A 17,819-nucleotide genomic window follows, 5' to 3' on the forward strand; every position below is an offset into this window, starting at 1 on the left:
ATGAATGAATGTGATTCTCAGGCAGATAAAAGCAAATAAACTGTGTGAAATGCATGTAAATTTCTGTAGATGTATGTAAATGTATGTAGAAAAAGCGTTTCTCATAGGACGAACAAAGATTAAGAGGTGTTTTTTTCTCCTTTCTTTACATACTGGATATAAACCATGGATGTTGGTTTTTTTTTTTTAACATGGGAGTCTATGGGGAGTCTTTCTGTTTTGGAGCCCCTAGTGGATGAAGGGGGAACTGCTGTTTCTGTCACTTCTGCATTAGCTTCCTTTTAACCACCAGAGGTTGCCGTTTGGCGACTACACAACGATTATTTTTTAAGAGATCACATTGTCATGACAACTTAATAAACCGGAGGACACAGAAACCTTCCAGTTAGTTTGGCATAAGCAGTTTTCCATGGAGCTGCCTGCAGGAACAGCAGCATACTGTGGACAGGAAGAAACTGGGCAGACTGGTCCGGCAGAACAGCTCTTACTGGGATGTTCTCTAGACCCATGAGGTGGTTGGATAGAGAAGGATGATGGCTAAGCTGTCATGGAGAACAGTTTCCACTCCTTCTAAAACACTTTGACAACACAGCATAGCTCCTTCAGACACAGGCTGCTTCACCCCAAGTGAAATGTGACTTTAATTTTCAAAGTTTTTACAGCTTCCGATTAAACCTTTACTTTGAAAGCTATCACCGGAATTTAAGTTGCCGTTCCCCTCCCCTCCCTCCATCCATTCATTCAGTCTCCAACCCTTCCGAGCTCCATCAGTCCTCCGCGGTGCGCCGCATCCACTGCCCGCCCTGCCGCTCCTCTTCCCGGTTCTTGTCTCTGCGGAGCCCCGCTGGTCGAAGTGAGTCTCTGGAGCTTCAGGGTGCAAACATGAGTCCTGGGTCCCGGAGCTGGTCGTGGTTCTGGCCGTGCTTAGTGAGCCTGAGCGTGCTGAGTCGGGCTCTGGAGCTGGAGGAGCTGTTTGAGTTTGGAGAAGAAGCCGGAGACCTGCAGCTGTCGCCCGGTTCCGACTCGTCCGCCGCGCTGCACCTGAACCGGTCCATGTTCTTCTTCTCCGGAGCTTCCGACCAAGTTTATGTGAGTTTAACAACCAGCTGATGGTGGAGGAAAACCTGCGTGTTTTAAGTGTGAAATTTAGGCAGAAAGTACTTTGAATGTTAAAAAAAAACAAAACAACGTAATTATACAGAATAAATTAATTAATCTGAAATAAAACCACTAAGATCTGGATCTGTGGATTTAGATTTTTCTCATCAACTTAGAAGTAAAATAAATCTGACTTTTTGAATTATAATCACCAAAAATGCTTCAGAGTTTTTAATGTTTTTGTTTTATTCCAACACAAAGTGAAATAAATGACTAAATTGTGCAGGAAGAAGTTCTTATTGGTTTCAGGGGTTTGCATCTGTCCCACAGTTTTCCCAACTTTAATCCGAGTCAGGAGGAGCTTCCTGAAGAGTTTAGCACTGAAATTCAGTTATTTCAGAAATGCTTCCTTACAGAAATAGAAAGAGGGGACGTGGACGAAGAGCATGATGATGGTGGTGGAAGGGAACACCAGGACCTGGAACTGGGGCTCTCAGGAGCCAAATCCGCCTTTTTAAAACCGTTTCAGACACAATGAGCTGAGTGATTGATGAGATAAGTTCTGTTTGTGTCTGTGATCAGGTGTGTGCCGCAGAACGTCTCATTATCTCTCACTTTTAATCATGCAGCTGTATTTTGGCTCCAGCTTCAGTCTTCTGGACCATTTCTGGTCTTTTACAGATGTGAGACGTTTGATTGATCCGATCAGAGAAATGTTTTGTGAAAACAGGGAGATTTTCTCTGCAGCTGTTCGGATTAAAGTTGTGGGATGAATCTGTCTGATATGATCGCACATAATGGCCCGCGTGCAGACAGGTGGAGTGTGTGTGTGTGTGTGTGTGTGTGTGTGTGTGTGTGTGTGTAGCGTGGGGGGCTGGACGGGGTTTCCTTACCCGCTCAGAAAGACAGAGCTTCTGGATTCTCTGTAAATATGTGAACAGAGGCTGGAATGTGAGTCAATTAAGAGTCAACACAGATAATCCTTTCATCAGCCCACACACACACACACACACACACACACACACACACACACACACACACACACACACACACACACACGTGCGCGCATTCCTCTGGTCATGTGACAGCTAATCCAGATTGGAGTATCTACACTGAGCATGAAACACATTGGTTTTTCTTTCTGAACAGAAGCAGAAGTCTGTTAGAAAATCCAGATTCAGGTTTGAAATGTGGTGCTTTTAACTGCTTTAATAAAACCTGTAAAAAGCAGAAACAACTTTTTATTGAACATGACAAAGTAGATGTTGAACCGTTTAACAAGACAAAACGGGGGAAATCTTATTAGTTTTCATCTGGAGTCTTTATTTGTCCTTTTAACAAAATGTGAAATAAAAAGTTTATATATTTACTGGGGTTGTAAGAAAATATCCATGTACTGAAATATCTTAATATTTTGTGTGACAATATTCTGATATTCAGAGGCGCTGTATAGATCTTTACTGAGGAGGTAAATAACTTCTTTATTCATCTTCTACACAAAGAGCAAGATTTGTTTTTACTCCTAGTGAAAAATAGATCCTTCTGGTTTTATTCAGTAAGTTGAAGTCAAGCATGCAGCGGCTCTGAGCGCTGACTATGCTTTGACGCTTTTCGTACCATTAAACTGTAGTGAAGAAATATAATCTTGCTGATAGTATTGGAATATCACACCTTTGCCCCGCAATACAAATTGTATCACCTGATTCTGGCCACCGTGTGATACGTCTGAATTATTGACGCTATGGCTATAGTCAAAAATAACATTGTTGGCCGCCACTAAAATAATAAATCAGAAAAAAATACTAAAACAAGTCATTTTCATCGCCATGGAAACCGAATGTAGAGACGTGATGGATACCTCAAACGTGCGCTTAAGTGATAAAAGAAAAAACGGCGCTGCTCATTTGCCTGTTGAGTATTCCACATTATAACACTGTAAAACGCCCAGAAGACGCCGTGTGGTGTTACGGAGCACCTTTAATGTTGGTTCTTGTCTTTCAGTCACATGTGATCAGGCCTGTCGCAACAAGTCAAGTAATCGCATGATAAGAAAAAATGTTCGTTGGACGCAATAATTTTCCTTTCTTTCTTTTCTCTCTCAACTGCCACATTTGTTTTAAGACTATATTAACTAAACACGGCAACACAACAAGCTTCCATCTGCACTTAAAACACAATCCTAAACAGCAGTTTTCCCAGCTGGGAAAAAAGACCTTAAACAGGCTAGTTCCATCTTCCCAACAGTCCACCATCAGTACGGTGTTTAACCGGCAGATTAAAAACAACCAGGACAGTGCAACATGGTGCGCACCCAGACAGCATGGTTGGTAAAGCCACGCTATCCTTTAATGTTGTTAAAAAAGGCGACATTTTGACAAATGTTGCAAACATTTCACAGCCAGTATGAATTGTCTGGATGAACATTCATGTTACAAACGGCATTTCCAGAACTTTACAATAACATGCTAAATGCGATCGAAGACATTCAGTTTTAATATTCCACCTCTGGTCAACTTCAGACATGTCTCCTTATAAGAGCTGACCATAGACTATGTAACTGTGTTACATGGTGTTTGGAGACCAAATGTTCCAGATCACCACGTTGCCAAAACCGTAGGAGAAATCCTGATCTGTTTTAGCAGACTGGGGACTGGATGAGCATAAACCAGTCTGCACATCCAGCTAAATGTTCTTTAGAAATTAAATTAATGTGGTATTTTTGTTATTTTAGTTGAAAATGGTGTCAAAATGACAACAATTATCGCTTTGCAATATTATCGTCTATCGCAATAATTTCTGAGACAATTAATCGCATGGCAAAATTTGTTACCATGACAGGCCTACATGTGATCAAGCCGCAGGAGAACGTGAAAAAATACAAATGATTTCAACAGTGAAGAACCTAAACTGGTAATTTGAGAAATTTCGACCGAGCTGTTGGTGATCTGTTTTTCTAAAGGGGAAACATGAAATCTTATGTAAAAATAAGAGAAACATCAGTGCATACCTGATAGCCACACCCTGCATATAAACAGCGTGCTAGCATGAAAATACAAAGTAGTGAAGAAGAAACTCGGAAGGCAAACAACGGCTGAGAAAATGCAGGAAGGATTTCCCAACCCGGCTCGGTTTACTTGCCTCCTCCTGCTAAACAGGCGAGAAAGAGAAAATCCTTGGTGGAAAAAGCTGCAAACTAGAAAAGCATTTGTAGAACGCAAACCTCTGCCAAAGCCTTTAAAAAATTCCTGGATCCAAACGGTGATCTGGATTAAATCATTTCTTCCTTTTCACATTTCCAACAACTTTTGAAAATGTAATTAAAATCCATCCATAACTTTTTGAGTTATCGTGAACACAAACAGATAAACGCTGGTAAAAACATAACCTCCTTGGCGGACGAGAGAAAAAAACTTTGGATCACGCAAGGAGCAAAACCAGAGGGGGAGGGGCTAATGCAGGGGGAGGGGTCAAGTCAGGGGGAGGGGGTCAAGACAGGGCGCCACTTTCACATCTTGCTAACTCCCCAACATGACCTACCCCAGCTTTAAACAGAAGACGGAGAATAGCGACAACCTGCTAAAATACACAGAGATAAATCCTCCAGCATGACATTTTAAGTCAAAAGTTTGGAAACATTTTGGATTCTTTGCTTTGAAGGGAAAAGCAGAACTGGACATGTGTAAGATGTTTGTAAACTCTGTCATGCACATGTGGCGTTCTGCGGTAACACGACTAACGTTACTGCCCGCCGAACAAGACACAATCCAGAGGCAAATGCAGAGCTAACAGCCAAACGCAGCGCAGCAGCAAGACAACACTCAAACCAGCACTTTTATATGCAGTTCCTGCTTCTGAAACAAGAGTAGAAGTTCAGAGAAATGGTCTCGTTGTCTGTTGCCTCAGCACACTGCTGAACAGCGATGGCTCCAGTAATAAGCATCGTAGACATCACTGTGCAGCGGAACAAGTCCAAATGCAGAGTTATAAAGTTATGTACCTGCCAGGTATTAGAAAGTTGGCTGATGAAATGTGTCTTAACTGAATATTGACTGGTTTAATCTGACTGGAAACTTCTATAACTGAGATCATTGTGTGTTTACTTTTCTTCTTTGTTTTATTTGCTCATATTTTCACGAGCTGCTGACGCCTATGAGCAATCCGTCCATGTGAGGAGTGTTATTTCTGCCCTGCTGCAGCCTCTTCACCATTTGTTCTCCATCGCTTGTTAAAACAAAAGTCTTCAGACCACACAGACGTCTGGCTGTGTCTAGAGGAAGTTGACTGGACACTGTGAGGGTCCCACTCACATCTCCTTAATGCTCCTTTCTTTAGGACAGCGCAGGGCAAGCTTAAAGCTGAGCAGACATGTCATCAGGTTTGTTTTTGGGGGATGGATCAGTCGGCCTACAGGCAGGAAATGTATGGAGAGCCTGTGTTGTGTTAGTTTTACCCCACAAGCAGAGGCCAATGTTTCTCTTTCTGGTGTGTCTGGGACATGTTTCTGCTGGATATTTGAAATAGGAAAGTTCAGCGATTCTATGACTGAACATAGAAATGAAACTTGGTTTCCTTCTTTACAACGTCTTCACACAAGCAGCTCTGCATGAAGATAAATACAGAACGGGGATCATGGAGAGACTTTGATAAGATTCAGATCAGTTTGGATCTAATCCGAAGGCACAACCATCGCCAGCGTTCTTTAACCTGCTGATGGCGAGGCGCGCTTTAAAGCTTCAGCTTCGACTTCAGCTCAGCTGGAGGATTAATTGGTAAAGAAGAAGAAACTTGGCTTCTTGTGACGCTTTTTTCCAGAATTTTACTGGAAATGATGGCATGATGTTGTGTTTTTATGAAGCGTGAAGTCAGAAGTTTCAGAGATTCCAGATTTAAAGATGGCTGCTTGTCGCCCTCCTTGTCTTTATTAAATGACTTTGTCGTATATTTGTGTCTGTTTGGTGAACTGCAGTAGGTAAAAACAGAAGAAAAGCAGTTTTTCTGCCCATCCTGTCTGAAGATGAGACGTCTTCTTGGTTCAGATGTGAGAAACTGTCAGTGGTTCCCAACCTGGGGTCCGTGGACCCCTGAGGACTGGGACTGTTCAGAGACTGTGTGATTTAAATAAAGGACATGTCCACTCAGACGAGTTGGGACTTAGCTTTGTTCATCATGTGGTTGTTTCATTCAGATGAAACCTGAAAAGACGTGGCATCATTTCATCGATGAACGACGTCTGAGGAAGGCGACAGTTCAGATGATTCGTTAGGGTTTGGACAGAAAGACCGCATGTTGGTGATTAACCTAACGGAGTCAGCCAGCATGCAGATTCAACACGGCCGGGTCCATGAAGAGGGTCCTCAGGGATCCTTACATGTTAAAGAAAGTAGAATATGGCTGATTTCCTCTCCTGTGTGATGAATGATGTGTGAGACGTTAAAGATTTTACCAAAATGCAAACTGCTTCCTGGTTGGACAATACTGATGTCAAACAAAATACAACATGTTTTCAACACAAAAATACAGAAATTATTCAATAAAACCATCCTGGATTCAGTTTTAGCTCAAAAACAAGCATGAAACCTTCATAATAAATCCCTGAAGAAAAGGTTTTGCATGATGAATGATCTTCTGTCCTCTGATTTACAAACAAATGTTGGCCATAAGTTCAGTAAACACTCGTCTTCCAGGGGACATCTGTGGGCTCTTCCATGTCAGAATCAAACTCCTCCCTTGTTTTCATGGCTTTTAGAGCCAGAAGCGTCGTCTGTGACCGACAACGTGATTCACAGCGTGTGATACAGGTTCGCATCTGGTGGTGGGCTTGATAGGGGTCCGTCTCTGTCCTCATGCAAGCATCCAGTCTGCAGCCTGAGATATTTTCCTTCCGCACACCGTTAGAAATGCACAACAATCGCAGCTGAAATAGTTCCTAATAACGTTCATAAAGAGCTTCCTTCACCAGGACTACAAGCGATGTTGCAGCTTTCGCCACCCGGTTGGCTGCAAGGCGGATTGGATCTGGATTACATCTCATTGTCTCTGACTGGAGAAACTCAGGCTGTTATTAATTTGTTGCTCCAGTGAATTTGGGGAAATTTGCCTCCATCTCACTCTGGGCCAGAATCTCGGCGTGGAGATGATTTTTATGTAGAAGACGGATGAATATGGCTGATTAGTCCACCACTCGCTTTTCTTTTCTACGTTAAAGTTAGTTCGGATTTCATCTGCAATTAAGTCTGAATACTTTTGTTCTCACTTATTTATTTATTTACAATCCATTTTAGTTCATTTGCTTTTTCTCTTTTCTGTGAAGAAACATGTTTATTCTCACGTCTCTGACAGTTTTCATGCGTTTGTTCGTCTTCGACAAACCCAACAGAAAAGATCCCATCCTGAACTGGGACACACTGAATGAACTGGGTATTATCTTCGGCTGTGTCTGGATGCCTCGCAGTGTGAAGCTGTAATTGACTCATAAAGACCCCCCCCCTCCTCTTAAGTTTGCCTAAATAACCACCAAAACCAGTGACATCCTGTCGCTCCCTACTAATTATCATACAGCGACGGTCTTCAAACCTTCTTCACATTAAAATGATGTCAGAGCTGAAAACTGCGTCCGTCCCATAACTCAGCCAGAGCTGGAACCCCACCCCCCACCCTCCATGAAGGGTTTTCTCATCCCCCGACAGGAAGTGGCGCCTCCATGTGGAGTTGGCACATCTGGAAGGCGTAGAAAGGAGACATCTGTCCTCCCAAACCAGATGGCAGCGCTCCAGCGTTTCCTCCCTCTCACGCTGATAACGATGATCTCAGGGGTTGGACACGAGTGATGTCAGAGACGTCCTGGCAGGTTTCTCTGAAGGACCACGTGTGGTCCCACCGCTGCACGTCCACAAACATTATTACATGTTGAGCTGGACCATTAACAGCTGGAAACATGACAAATATGCAGCTTCACCCTGAGCATCCAATATGTCCTCTGAACTCGTCTTCGTGTTGCTGGGGGACATTTTCTGTTTCAGAAATGATGACTCAGACACAAATTATCACCGTGTAAAACCTTTAATTGCTCATCATCTGCAAACTCAGCAGCTTCCAGGACTCAGCGTCTTTTCTTCCTGGTTCCTTGTGAGAACATGCAAAGCGAACTTTCTTCAGCACGCTGACGGCAGCATGTGCTGGACTGCAGCCTGAACTGGAGCCGGATGGAGTTTTTCCAGTCTTTACAAACACTGTTGTTATTTTTACTTTGCATGGAGTCAGGCGTTTTTCCTGAACCTGTCATTACGTTTTGTCCTCCGGCCCGGTGGCTTAGGAAAGGTTGGGAATGTGTTAAGCTGCTGGCTTGTTTCTCTCAGATAAAAGATCTGCTGAGCGCTTCATGACGATCAAGTGTCTTCAGCTCGGCGGGCCTCCTCTTCAAAGTCAGGTACCTGCTGGGAGACTCCAGCCTTTCACCTACATGGTGCCGTGGGTCATGCGTTTAACTGGAGGAAATGTGGCGGGAGGGTGAAGGTGGGGGAAGAAGAGGACGGTCGTTCCCCTGAAGACGCGTCTCTGCTGAGACACTCAGCTTTAGAGATGCTCGTCTCAGATTTCCTCTGGTCTTGCATAATCTCCGAGATGCTTCTTTCTTTCCTTCTCCTGACAGCTCAGTTCATCATGTTCCTGCTACTCTGGCAGACATTTGAGCTGGATCATGCAGCATACAGTAGTTGGGTTTGTAAAAAACTTTATTTCAAGTTGGAGGAGGATATTTTAGCGCTGCGATGGACTGGCAACCTCTCCAGAGTGTACCTGCCTCTTGCCCAGTGACTCTGGGATGGACTCCAGCTTCCCCGCGACCCTTAACTGGACAAGGCGGTTAAGAAAATGGATAGATGGATGGATGATATTTTAAACATCCATGTGACGCTGCTCCCTGCAGTTTTACAGGATTTCTCTTTATTAGAGAACCAGAAAATCCTTCTCCTGCTGGTACTGAAGGATGATTGCAATGTTGCACTAAATAAAGCATCTCTTTATGATACTACTTCCAACGTTAAATGACTGACTCTGTGCTTTTAACGACTCCGCCAGAGTTAAAATGTCTTCAGAAAATTTTTTGTTCATTTCACAACTCAAGGTTTCCAGTCAGCTGAGTTTCTTTTGGTATCCAGTCACTTTACTACAACAACTTTCATGCTTTTATCTCTAGAAGGTTACAGGGGAGTGTTGCTTCTCATTCAGATGAGACCCAAAGACCCCGATGGATTTGTCGCTACTGCTTGAATTTGAGTTGTGGAATAGGGGACTAGGAATACTCCATATAGCGACAGAGTAGTTAGGTTGGCCTCATTGGGGAATGGCGGTGGATCTACTTCCAGTATTTGCCTGAAATCCCCTTCGGATGTTGCCTGAATGTGCTGTCTTTAGGAGCATGTGATCCTCTATTTGTCATCGTTTGTATTGTACTCTGCTTGGCTTTGCTTCCTTGTTCACTCGTTCAGCTGAGCTCCACTGTTCTACTCAGTCAAGATGCAGTTAAATGTTCTTAACACAATGCAAATGTGTGTTATATCATAGCATTGCGATATTGCGCACCCCTGGTCTCAATGATATTTCACTAGTATTGATCGACATGAATGCCAGCTTGACATTTCTTCTAGCTCATCTTGCTAGCTCGCCAACATTATCTACCCCAGATTTGACCGGCGTTTGGTTTCAACCAACTTGTGAGGAATGTCCAGGTTTTCACAAACAGCCAACTGGTTTGTGTATGTTTAAATTGTATAACACTGTAATTATGAAAAAACTTTCAGGTTAAAAGAAGAGAAAGGGAAGAGCTGAGTGGTTGGCAGCTTGTTTAGGACCTCATTAATGATGGGTAAATTGGGATGGTAAATGGTAAATGGACTTGTACTTCTATAGCGCTTTTCTAGTCATACAGACTACTCAAAGCGCTTTACACTACTTGTCACATTCACCCATTCGCACACAAACTCATACCCCGATAGGCACATCGGGGGGCAGTTTGGGGTTCAGTGTCTTGCCCTAGGACTTCGGCATTTCAGGGGAAGCCTGGAATCGATCCCCCAACTTACCAGTTGAAGGACAACTGCTCTTCCTCCTGAGCTACAGCCGCCCAAGTCAACAGAAGTTGACAGAAGTCAACAGATTTGACTTAAGTAGAATCTTGGAACATCCTGTCTGGATATCTCTGTGTTCCTCTACATCGGTTTTCTAGTAGTTTTCAGGCAACGTTTTTACCCTTTCATCCTTTCTTGTGCCGTCAGGACAAACATTGTTCCTGCACTGCAGTCTGAGGACAAGCTCCAAACTCCTCCTCCTCTCCAGAGAAACTCCGCTTCTGACAGCTGTGTTGGCAGGACACATTCAGCATCTGCTCATCAGGAGGTCACCGACCCTAATCAACAAAATCTCTTTCCTTTTAACCATTTTACATATTTTCTGTATTCACTACTAAATTAAGGAAAAAAAAAAACCAAAATCCTTGTCATATAAACAGAAGAACTGTGAGACAGTCTGACCCAAACAAGCTGGTAAGTCGACAGCCATACCAGACGTGAGCTGAAGCTGCTTTGTGGAAACCTGCGCCCTTCGCTGCGGATGCAGATGATACACTTCATGGTCACGGTTCAAACATTGACTGTGGCATTCAGTAAGGGGTGGATTTGAGTAGATGAGGTTAAAGAGATCCCATTCTTCTCAGAGAAAGGGAGGTTATTGTGTGAAATTCCTGTGGGCTGATGGCTGGAGCAGAGCTGCAAAGAAACGCAAAGTGTTGCAGCCACCCTTCAGTAGACGCAGACAAAGTACAGAAAACAGCTTGTGTGCTCTCAATCTCAAAAATCCATTTTCAGAAGCTAGAGAACAATTTGCATCTATACGGTCTCTAATGAAAGTGCACTTTCACCGCTGTCCAGTGAGAGACTGACTGATGATAAATACAAAGAATTATAAGAAATAAAAATAACTTTCTGGTCACATTTCTGTCATGTCCGTTATGTTTATGGTCAACTGTCAAACATGCACAACTGCAGTTCCCAAAATGGTCAGGGCTCTGAGTAAAATGTTTAAAAAAAACAGATTGCAATCATTTCCAAATCTGATCATATTTTTTCCCAGTAGAAGATAAACAACATATCAGATGTTGAAACTGGGAGATTTTAACATCTGATGGGAAATATAAGCTGATTGTGACGCTGATGGCAGAAACACATCTGTAAAAGTCAAATCAGAGCAACAAAAGGCTGGAAAAGCAACATCTGAAGGAGCAGTGGACAGCTAATCCGGTTAACACGGTCTGTAACATGACTAGGTATAAAGGGAGCACTGCAGAGAGGCAGAGTCTCTCAGATGGAAATATGGACAGAGTTTCATCAAGACAAACTGAGCCTAAACATTGTGGAAGAATTTTAGATACATTTTGTCGCTATGGAAATATTTCTTAACAAAAAGGTGTCATAATTTTTGTGTTTATTGTGTGTCTTTAGTGATAGTTTCCTGTTATTTTTTAGTGTTGTGTCTTGTTTCCTCTGTAGCCTTTGTTCCCGTTCATCGTTTTCACCTGGACTCAATTAGCTGATTCATTTCACCTGTGTCTTGTTCTGTCCTTGTCTGTATTTATAGCCTCCGTTTCAGTTCTATGTTGCTGGATCATTGTGTTGGCTCATGCTTGTGTTGGTGTCCGCTTCCCTTCAGTTCAGTCAGAGTTACGTGATTAAATCTGTTTCATTCTGCATTCCTGGCTCCTGGTCCTGCATTTGGGTCCTCACCACAACATGATGAGAAGTAAGAAAGTCTTAAACTCTGATCAGATGGAATCAGGATTAACGTAAACAGCAGCTCTAAAGGACGTTCCACAGCATCCTCACCTTTTATACAAAACACACTATCCAGAGTGTGGCCCGCCGGCTTGGCCTTCGGTGGCCCGCCGGCTTGGCCTTCGGTGGCCTTCGGTGGCCTTCGGTGGCCTTCGGTGGCCTTCGGTGGCCTTGGTTCTTCGGTGGCGGACACAAACAGGCCATCAGCACCTGTTGGGTTGATCCCAGACAATTTGGAGCCACCGCAGGAAAAGTCCATGATGTCAACGTAACAGGAATGTCCAGATAAAACTTCCATGACATTACTTAATGTAAATGTGTGAAGTCTTCAGAGGTCCCACCTGCTGTGATGCTACGCAACGTCACCCTGAACAGCTTCTTACAGATGTGTTACAGATGTGTTGATGCCATTAGATTGTAAAGAAGTCCATCATTTCTTCTCCTCTTCCAGATAAACACCAACGGCTTTGTGGCTGCTGAGTACCCACCTGCTGAGAAGACGTACCTGGGGAAGATGCCTGCCAGTTTCAAAATGATAGCCGCTCTGCTGGGAGACCTGGACAACAGCGACGGACAAGGACAAGTCCACTTCAGGAAGGACAACGGCCTGGACATCCTGAGACGAGCAGCTGAGCACATTGGACGAGCGTTCCCCACAGAGGAAGGAGTGGAGCTCCACCAAGTCTTCATTGTCACCTGGGAGAACATGGTGGCCCAGGGGACGTCTGGACGAGGGGACAGGCTGGACGCGAAGGTGGGAGAGCAGGGTTCACTTCATAACACAGCTCTATGGTCTATCTTCATCAGTTTTATCCTGTCAAGTATACAGTATAAACATTGACTTATTTTTTATATGATACTTTTTTTTTTTTTTATCATAAATAACAAAATAACTGCAGAACAGCCTGAGAATAGATGCAGTTTTTATGAGTTAGTGTTGCAGTGGACTGCACCTGGTTGGACAGGTGTACTTCCTCTGCTGCTTCAGTGATTTCCTGTGAAAAATGGAAGGAATTTTAGGGCAAAGCCAGGTCGTGTCAGGTCGCGCCACAAAGCAGAGGTTACATCGTTGTTCATCACGGTTCAATCAGTCTAGATATCACAGAACAATATGACACCGAATCACAGCTGATTTAACACAATCACCTCCTTCGACATCAAATCACAAGAAATCTAGTTTTCTTCCTGATTCTGGTGAGATTTAACCCTGTAAAGCCTGACCAATGAAAACATGGTAATAAAAGACCACTTTTTTAAAAATATGGTATCTTTATTTGGCCTGTTAACAAAATGTGACCAAAAAAAAATAATAATTCTGGGGATATTTGTCACTAATTACCATAAGAAATGTGAAAATGATTAAAGACATCTTCTGCTTCTTGGTCTCTGTCAGGAGCAGAAGACAAGAATCAGATTGTGTTCAACGATGGTAAATCTGCAACAGGCTGTAGATTCCAGTCCTTGAGGGCTGCTGTCCTGCAGGTTTTTGAAGTTCCCATGCTCCAACACACCTGATTGAAATTATTGGGTCATTGTGAAGAACTTCACAACAAGTTGTTGAATCCATTTGATTTGAATCAGGTGTGTTGGAGCAGAGAAACAACAAAAACCTGCAGGATAGTGGCCCTAGAGGACTGGATTTTGACACTGTAGACACATTATTGATGGTAGGGCTGTGTACGTTGACCTGGTATCGCGTTAATACATTGATTAAATCATGGCAACATTAGTTTTATTACACACTGACACAGTGTTAGTCCACCTGTCTTTGACTACACAGACAGGTCATATGAGGGGATCTGGACTGAGGCATGACCAGAGATCATGTGCACATGTGCGTCTGTCCACGTCTCCATGGGAGGAAACAAGCGTGCACTCGGTGAAAACTTGTTCCCAATGTACTGCTCTCACAAAATCACTGCTTTATTTATTTTATTTTAAAATTTTAATTTTTCCAACCTGTCAAATCAGTTTAATAGTCTGAACATGTTGCCACCTCGTGTCTGATCTACCGTCTTTATATCTTTCTGGCAATATCTCATAACAGGAGTTTTCAGAGAAAATATTAAATGTATATACTGGATATCTACTAGAGGCTTAAAAAACACTTAAACGTTTTCTCTGTAACGTTGCGTCTCTTTACAGCTGCATTTTGCTTTATGACACCGTATCCCATGCTTGCAACTGGATAGCAACACAATGTGCACCATGGCTGATTCATCAAGACAGCAAGAGCACATTATGGGTGTAAAAAGAGAGCGAAAGAGACAGAGCGGGAGATAAGACACGAGTCAGTGTCAGACTGACTTTTACTAGCTGGAGAGATCACAGAGAAGACAGGATGAAGATGATGTTACATTAGTTCTTGTTAGGACATGGTGCAAACTTTATTCCCATTCACCAGATTTAAAACAGATATTTTGGTTGATAGAACAAAGTAAATGGAACCAATGGGGATTTTCATTATTTATGCATATTTTTAATTAATGCATTTATTCTTTCATTATGCTAATTCTAGCTGTATCTTTGTGTGACTGGTGTAAAAAAAATAAACAGGTAGAACTGTAGACACTATTTATGAATTCCTGTTTTCAAATATCTCCTTTTAGAGGAACACCTTCCAGCTGGTTGTAGGGTTGACCAAGTCCGCTTCCTACGCCATCCTGTTGTATCCTAGAAATGGCCTGCAGTTCCTCTCCACATCCGTAGGGGGAGAGAGTAAGCTGTTGGAAGCCGGCTTCAACGAAGGAAACTTACCCGGGTGGTTCTGGAACACAAAACAGGGGACGTACTTCCGGACCACTACCAACAAAGAGACGTCCCTCCAGGAGCTGACCATGTATGAAACAATCGCTTGTTAACTCACAGAGATGTTTGTTTGGTGCTGATATTAAAAATATAAATTGTTTTCGATACCTGATTTATCCTAAATCAATAGATCTTAGAATGATTATCTAACTATTTAATTAAATTTCCTTCCTTAACAATTTTCATGAGTCTTAGAATTCTGCAGACACAGTAAATGGGATTGAATCCCACTAACATGAATTTCATCACTGGACAGAAACTTTTTGGAACATTTCTGGTTAACGTCTATATATTTCTATACATACCCATTGTAAAAAAAACATGGATGACAGAAGGGTATGTTAGCTTGTAGTTGTTTTTTCAGATGGTGCACATAATTTTTTCCTTCCTATGCCCAACCAGAAAGACAAATTCTGCAAGGAATGGAGTTTGGGTGTACAAGATTGGCCCCTCGTCCGCATTCGTTACCATCGAACCAGGAACGGCCACTCGTTCCCCTGATGACGTCACCAAACCTACTGTTACCATGTTGCCAAGGCAAACCGATGAACCATACGAGTTGGACATTACAACCTCTAGATTCCAGACAACTAAAGCAGTTCCAGAGGATAAGGAGGAATTTCCAACAAGAATCCCCACTGGACATCAGCCCAGTGACTCAGACGCTAAGACCACCTCACCAGGTCCGTTTGAACAGGAGTACCCCGAGCCCGAAACCGTCACACCCACGCCCACCAGCCTTGAAAACACTCAGCAGCGGTACCTGGACTGGTCTGATTCAAGATACCAAACACTAGAGACCTTGCAACCAAGATACAACACAAGTGAAACACAACAGGCTCAAGTTGACCCAAGGTACCCTGACCCGGATGTGGGTGAGCCACATTACACCAGCCGTGGTCCTGCTCAGCCAGTTCGGCCTCATTCACATCCGCAGCACCCCCAGATTGTCGTGGTGGATGAAGATCTAGATGTAGATGGTAAACACCATAAACTTTTTTTAATGCTTTCTTTGGTCAGCTTGTCAGGAGCTTTGTTCAGCAGAATTTTCACTCTTACCTACTGTTGCGGCTAACTGTCCAACGCCATTATCTACTTAGCCACTGCAGGCTAAACACGGGAGATATTGATGACGCGCACCAAGATGTATGTTCTCCTTATTGCGTTTGTTTATTTTTATAGTTACTTTAAATAAATTACAAAGAACAAACAATACGCAGAGCAAAAACATCTAACTGTGGTCAACAAAAAGTTTACTCCCGAGCTCACCCCACTTCTGCATCCTTACAGCCAAAACGATGCGCTCAGGTGAGTGCAACTATTTGTAATGTGTGCGTTCACACCCAAAGTGACACACCCTCCACCCAAGTGCCAATCAAGCCTGCACACATCAGCATATTCGCAGACATTCATGTCTTATAATATGGCTCCTACATTCCGTCCCCTAATTAGTCTACAGATTAATTACATCACTATAACATGTAGGAGACAAACTCATTAACAAAGTCACATTTCATGATCAAATAACTATATACATAAATAGATAATACAGACTCATTAATCAAATCTGTGAAAGTTTACATCCAAGTCCTTCCATGTAAGCAAATGTCCACATTAACACAATATCTCAACATCTGCTTGAGTACATACTCTTATGAGTCATCTGCTTCTTGAAGAAGACAGACCTTCGTGATAGGTCTGTCCAGGTAGTTTGTTTTGGTCTTAATGCGAACTTGTCGCACAAGTCCCTTTTTATCATGAACCACCTGAATCACCTTTCCAATCATCCATGAGTTTCGAGGAGCAGAGTCATCCACAATAGCAACAATGTCCCCTGGAATGAAATTACGTCTGGTGGTCTGCCATTTCTGACGCTCCTGCAGTTGAGGCAAGTACTCCTTTACCCAGCGCTTCCAAAACAGATTCGACATATACTGTGCTTGCTTCCATCGTCGTCGGGCATATAATTCATCCTTTTCAAACACTCCTGGTGGTAACAATGGTTTGGACTTGAGTAGCAGCAGATAGTTTGGAGTTAGTGCTTCCAAGTCGTGAGGATCCGTAGATGCCTTCGTTATGGGGCGACTATTGATAATAGCCTCTGCCTCACATAAAACAGTATGGAGACCTTCCTCGTCAAGAATCTGAACCTTCAGTATGGAATTTAGCACCTTACGCACAGATTTTATCAATCTCTCCCACACTCCACCATGGTGGGATCCCGTGGGGGGATTGAAAATCCACCTGATTCCCTTTTGAAGAACATTGTTAATCTGAGCATGATTCCATTTCATTATTGCTTCTTTCAGCTCACGCTCAGCTCCAACAAAGTTTGTACCATTGTCTGAGCGCATCTCAATCACTTGTCCACGCCTTGCAATGAAACGTCTCAAAGCATTAACAAAAGAGTGTGTCTAAAGAGGACAGCACTTCAAGATGTACAGCTCTTATAGCCAAACATCAGTGATAGTAAATATCACTCCATATTTCTTCACTGTAATCCTTCCTCTTTTGACCTCAAAAGGCCCAAAGCAATCCACCCCCACTCGAGAAAATGGAGGTTCATCAGGGAAAACTCTGTCCTCAGGAAGGTCTGCCATTTGTTGCTGTCCTGGAGCAGCATGTAATCTGCGACAAACAATACATTTTGATAGTATTCTTCTTATGGCAACACTAGCACCTGGAATCCAAAATCTTTGCCGCAACATGGAGAGCATATGATTACGTCCTCCATGTCCTGTTATCTGGTGTATATAATACAAAATAAGATCAGAAACATGGAGATCTTTAGCCAATATAGCAGGATGTCTAGCCTTATCTGGCATAGATGCTCTTTCCAGTCTTCCTCCTACTCTCAGAATACCATCCTCCAATACAGGATCTAGCTTGAAAAGATGACTGCTTCTTTTCACACCTTCCCCTTTCTGCAAGCCTTTCACTTCATCAGGATACCTCTTTCTCTGACTATAAGTGATAATTGCTGTCTCAGCTGCATCAAACTCCTCAAGCATAAGGGGACCTCTTGCAATCTGACCCTTGACAGTTTTCATCTCTTCTTGTAGTTCAGTTTCTTGCTGCCTTTCATCCAGG

At 43.0% G+C, this 17,819-nt stretch overlaps 1 protein-coding gene across 1 annotated transcript in view; it reads left to right on the plus strand.

The window, feature by feature from the left end:
• Nucleotides 1–882: 882 nt before the first annotated feature.
• The window catches only part of LOC306774806 (nidogen-1-like), a gene marked incomplete at its 5' end in the record, with an annotated part of 49,985 nt that continues 33,048 nt past the window's right edge, over nt 883–17,819 (plus strand). The window contains 4 exons of the mRNA XM_079264979.1: nt 883–1,089; nt 12,373–12,675; nt 14,531–14,760; nt 15,132–15,709. Coding sequence (XP_079121105.1) covers nt 883–1,089; nt 12,373–12,675; nt 14,531–14,760; nt 15,132–15,709 — 1,318 coding nt within the window. The remainder of the gene's footprint in view (nt 1,090–12,372; nt 12,676–14,530; nt 14,761–15,131; nt 15,710–17,819) is intronic.

Source organism: Telmatherina bonti (assembly GCF_933228915.1).
Source record: "Telmatherina bonti genome assembly, chromosome: 3".
NCBI classification, from domain to species: Eukaryota; Metazoa; Chordata; class Actinopteri; order Atheriniformes; family Telmatherinidae; genus Telmatherina; species Telmatherina bonti.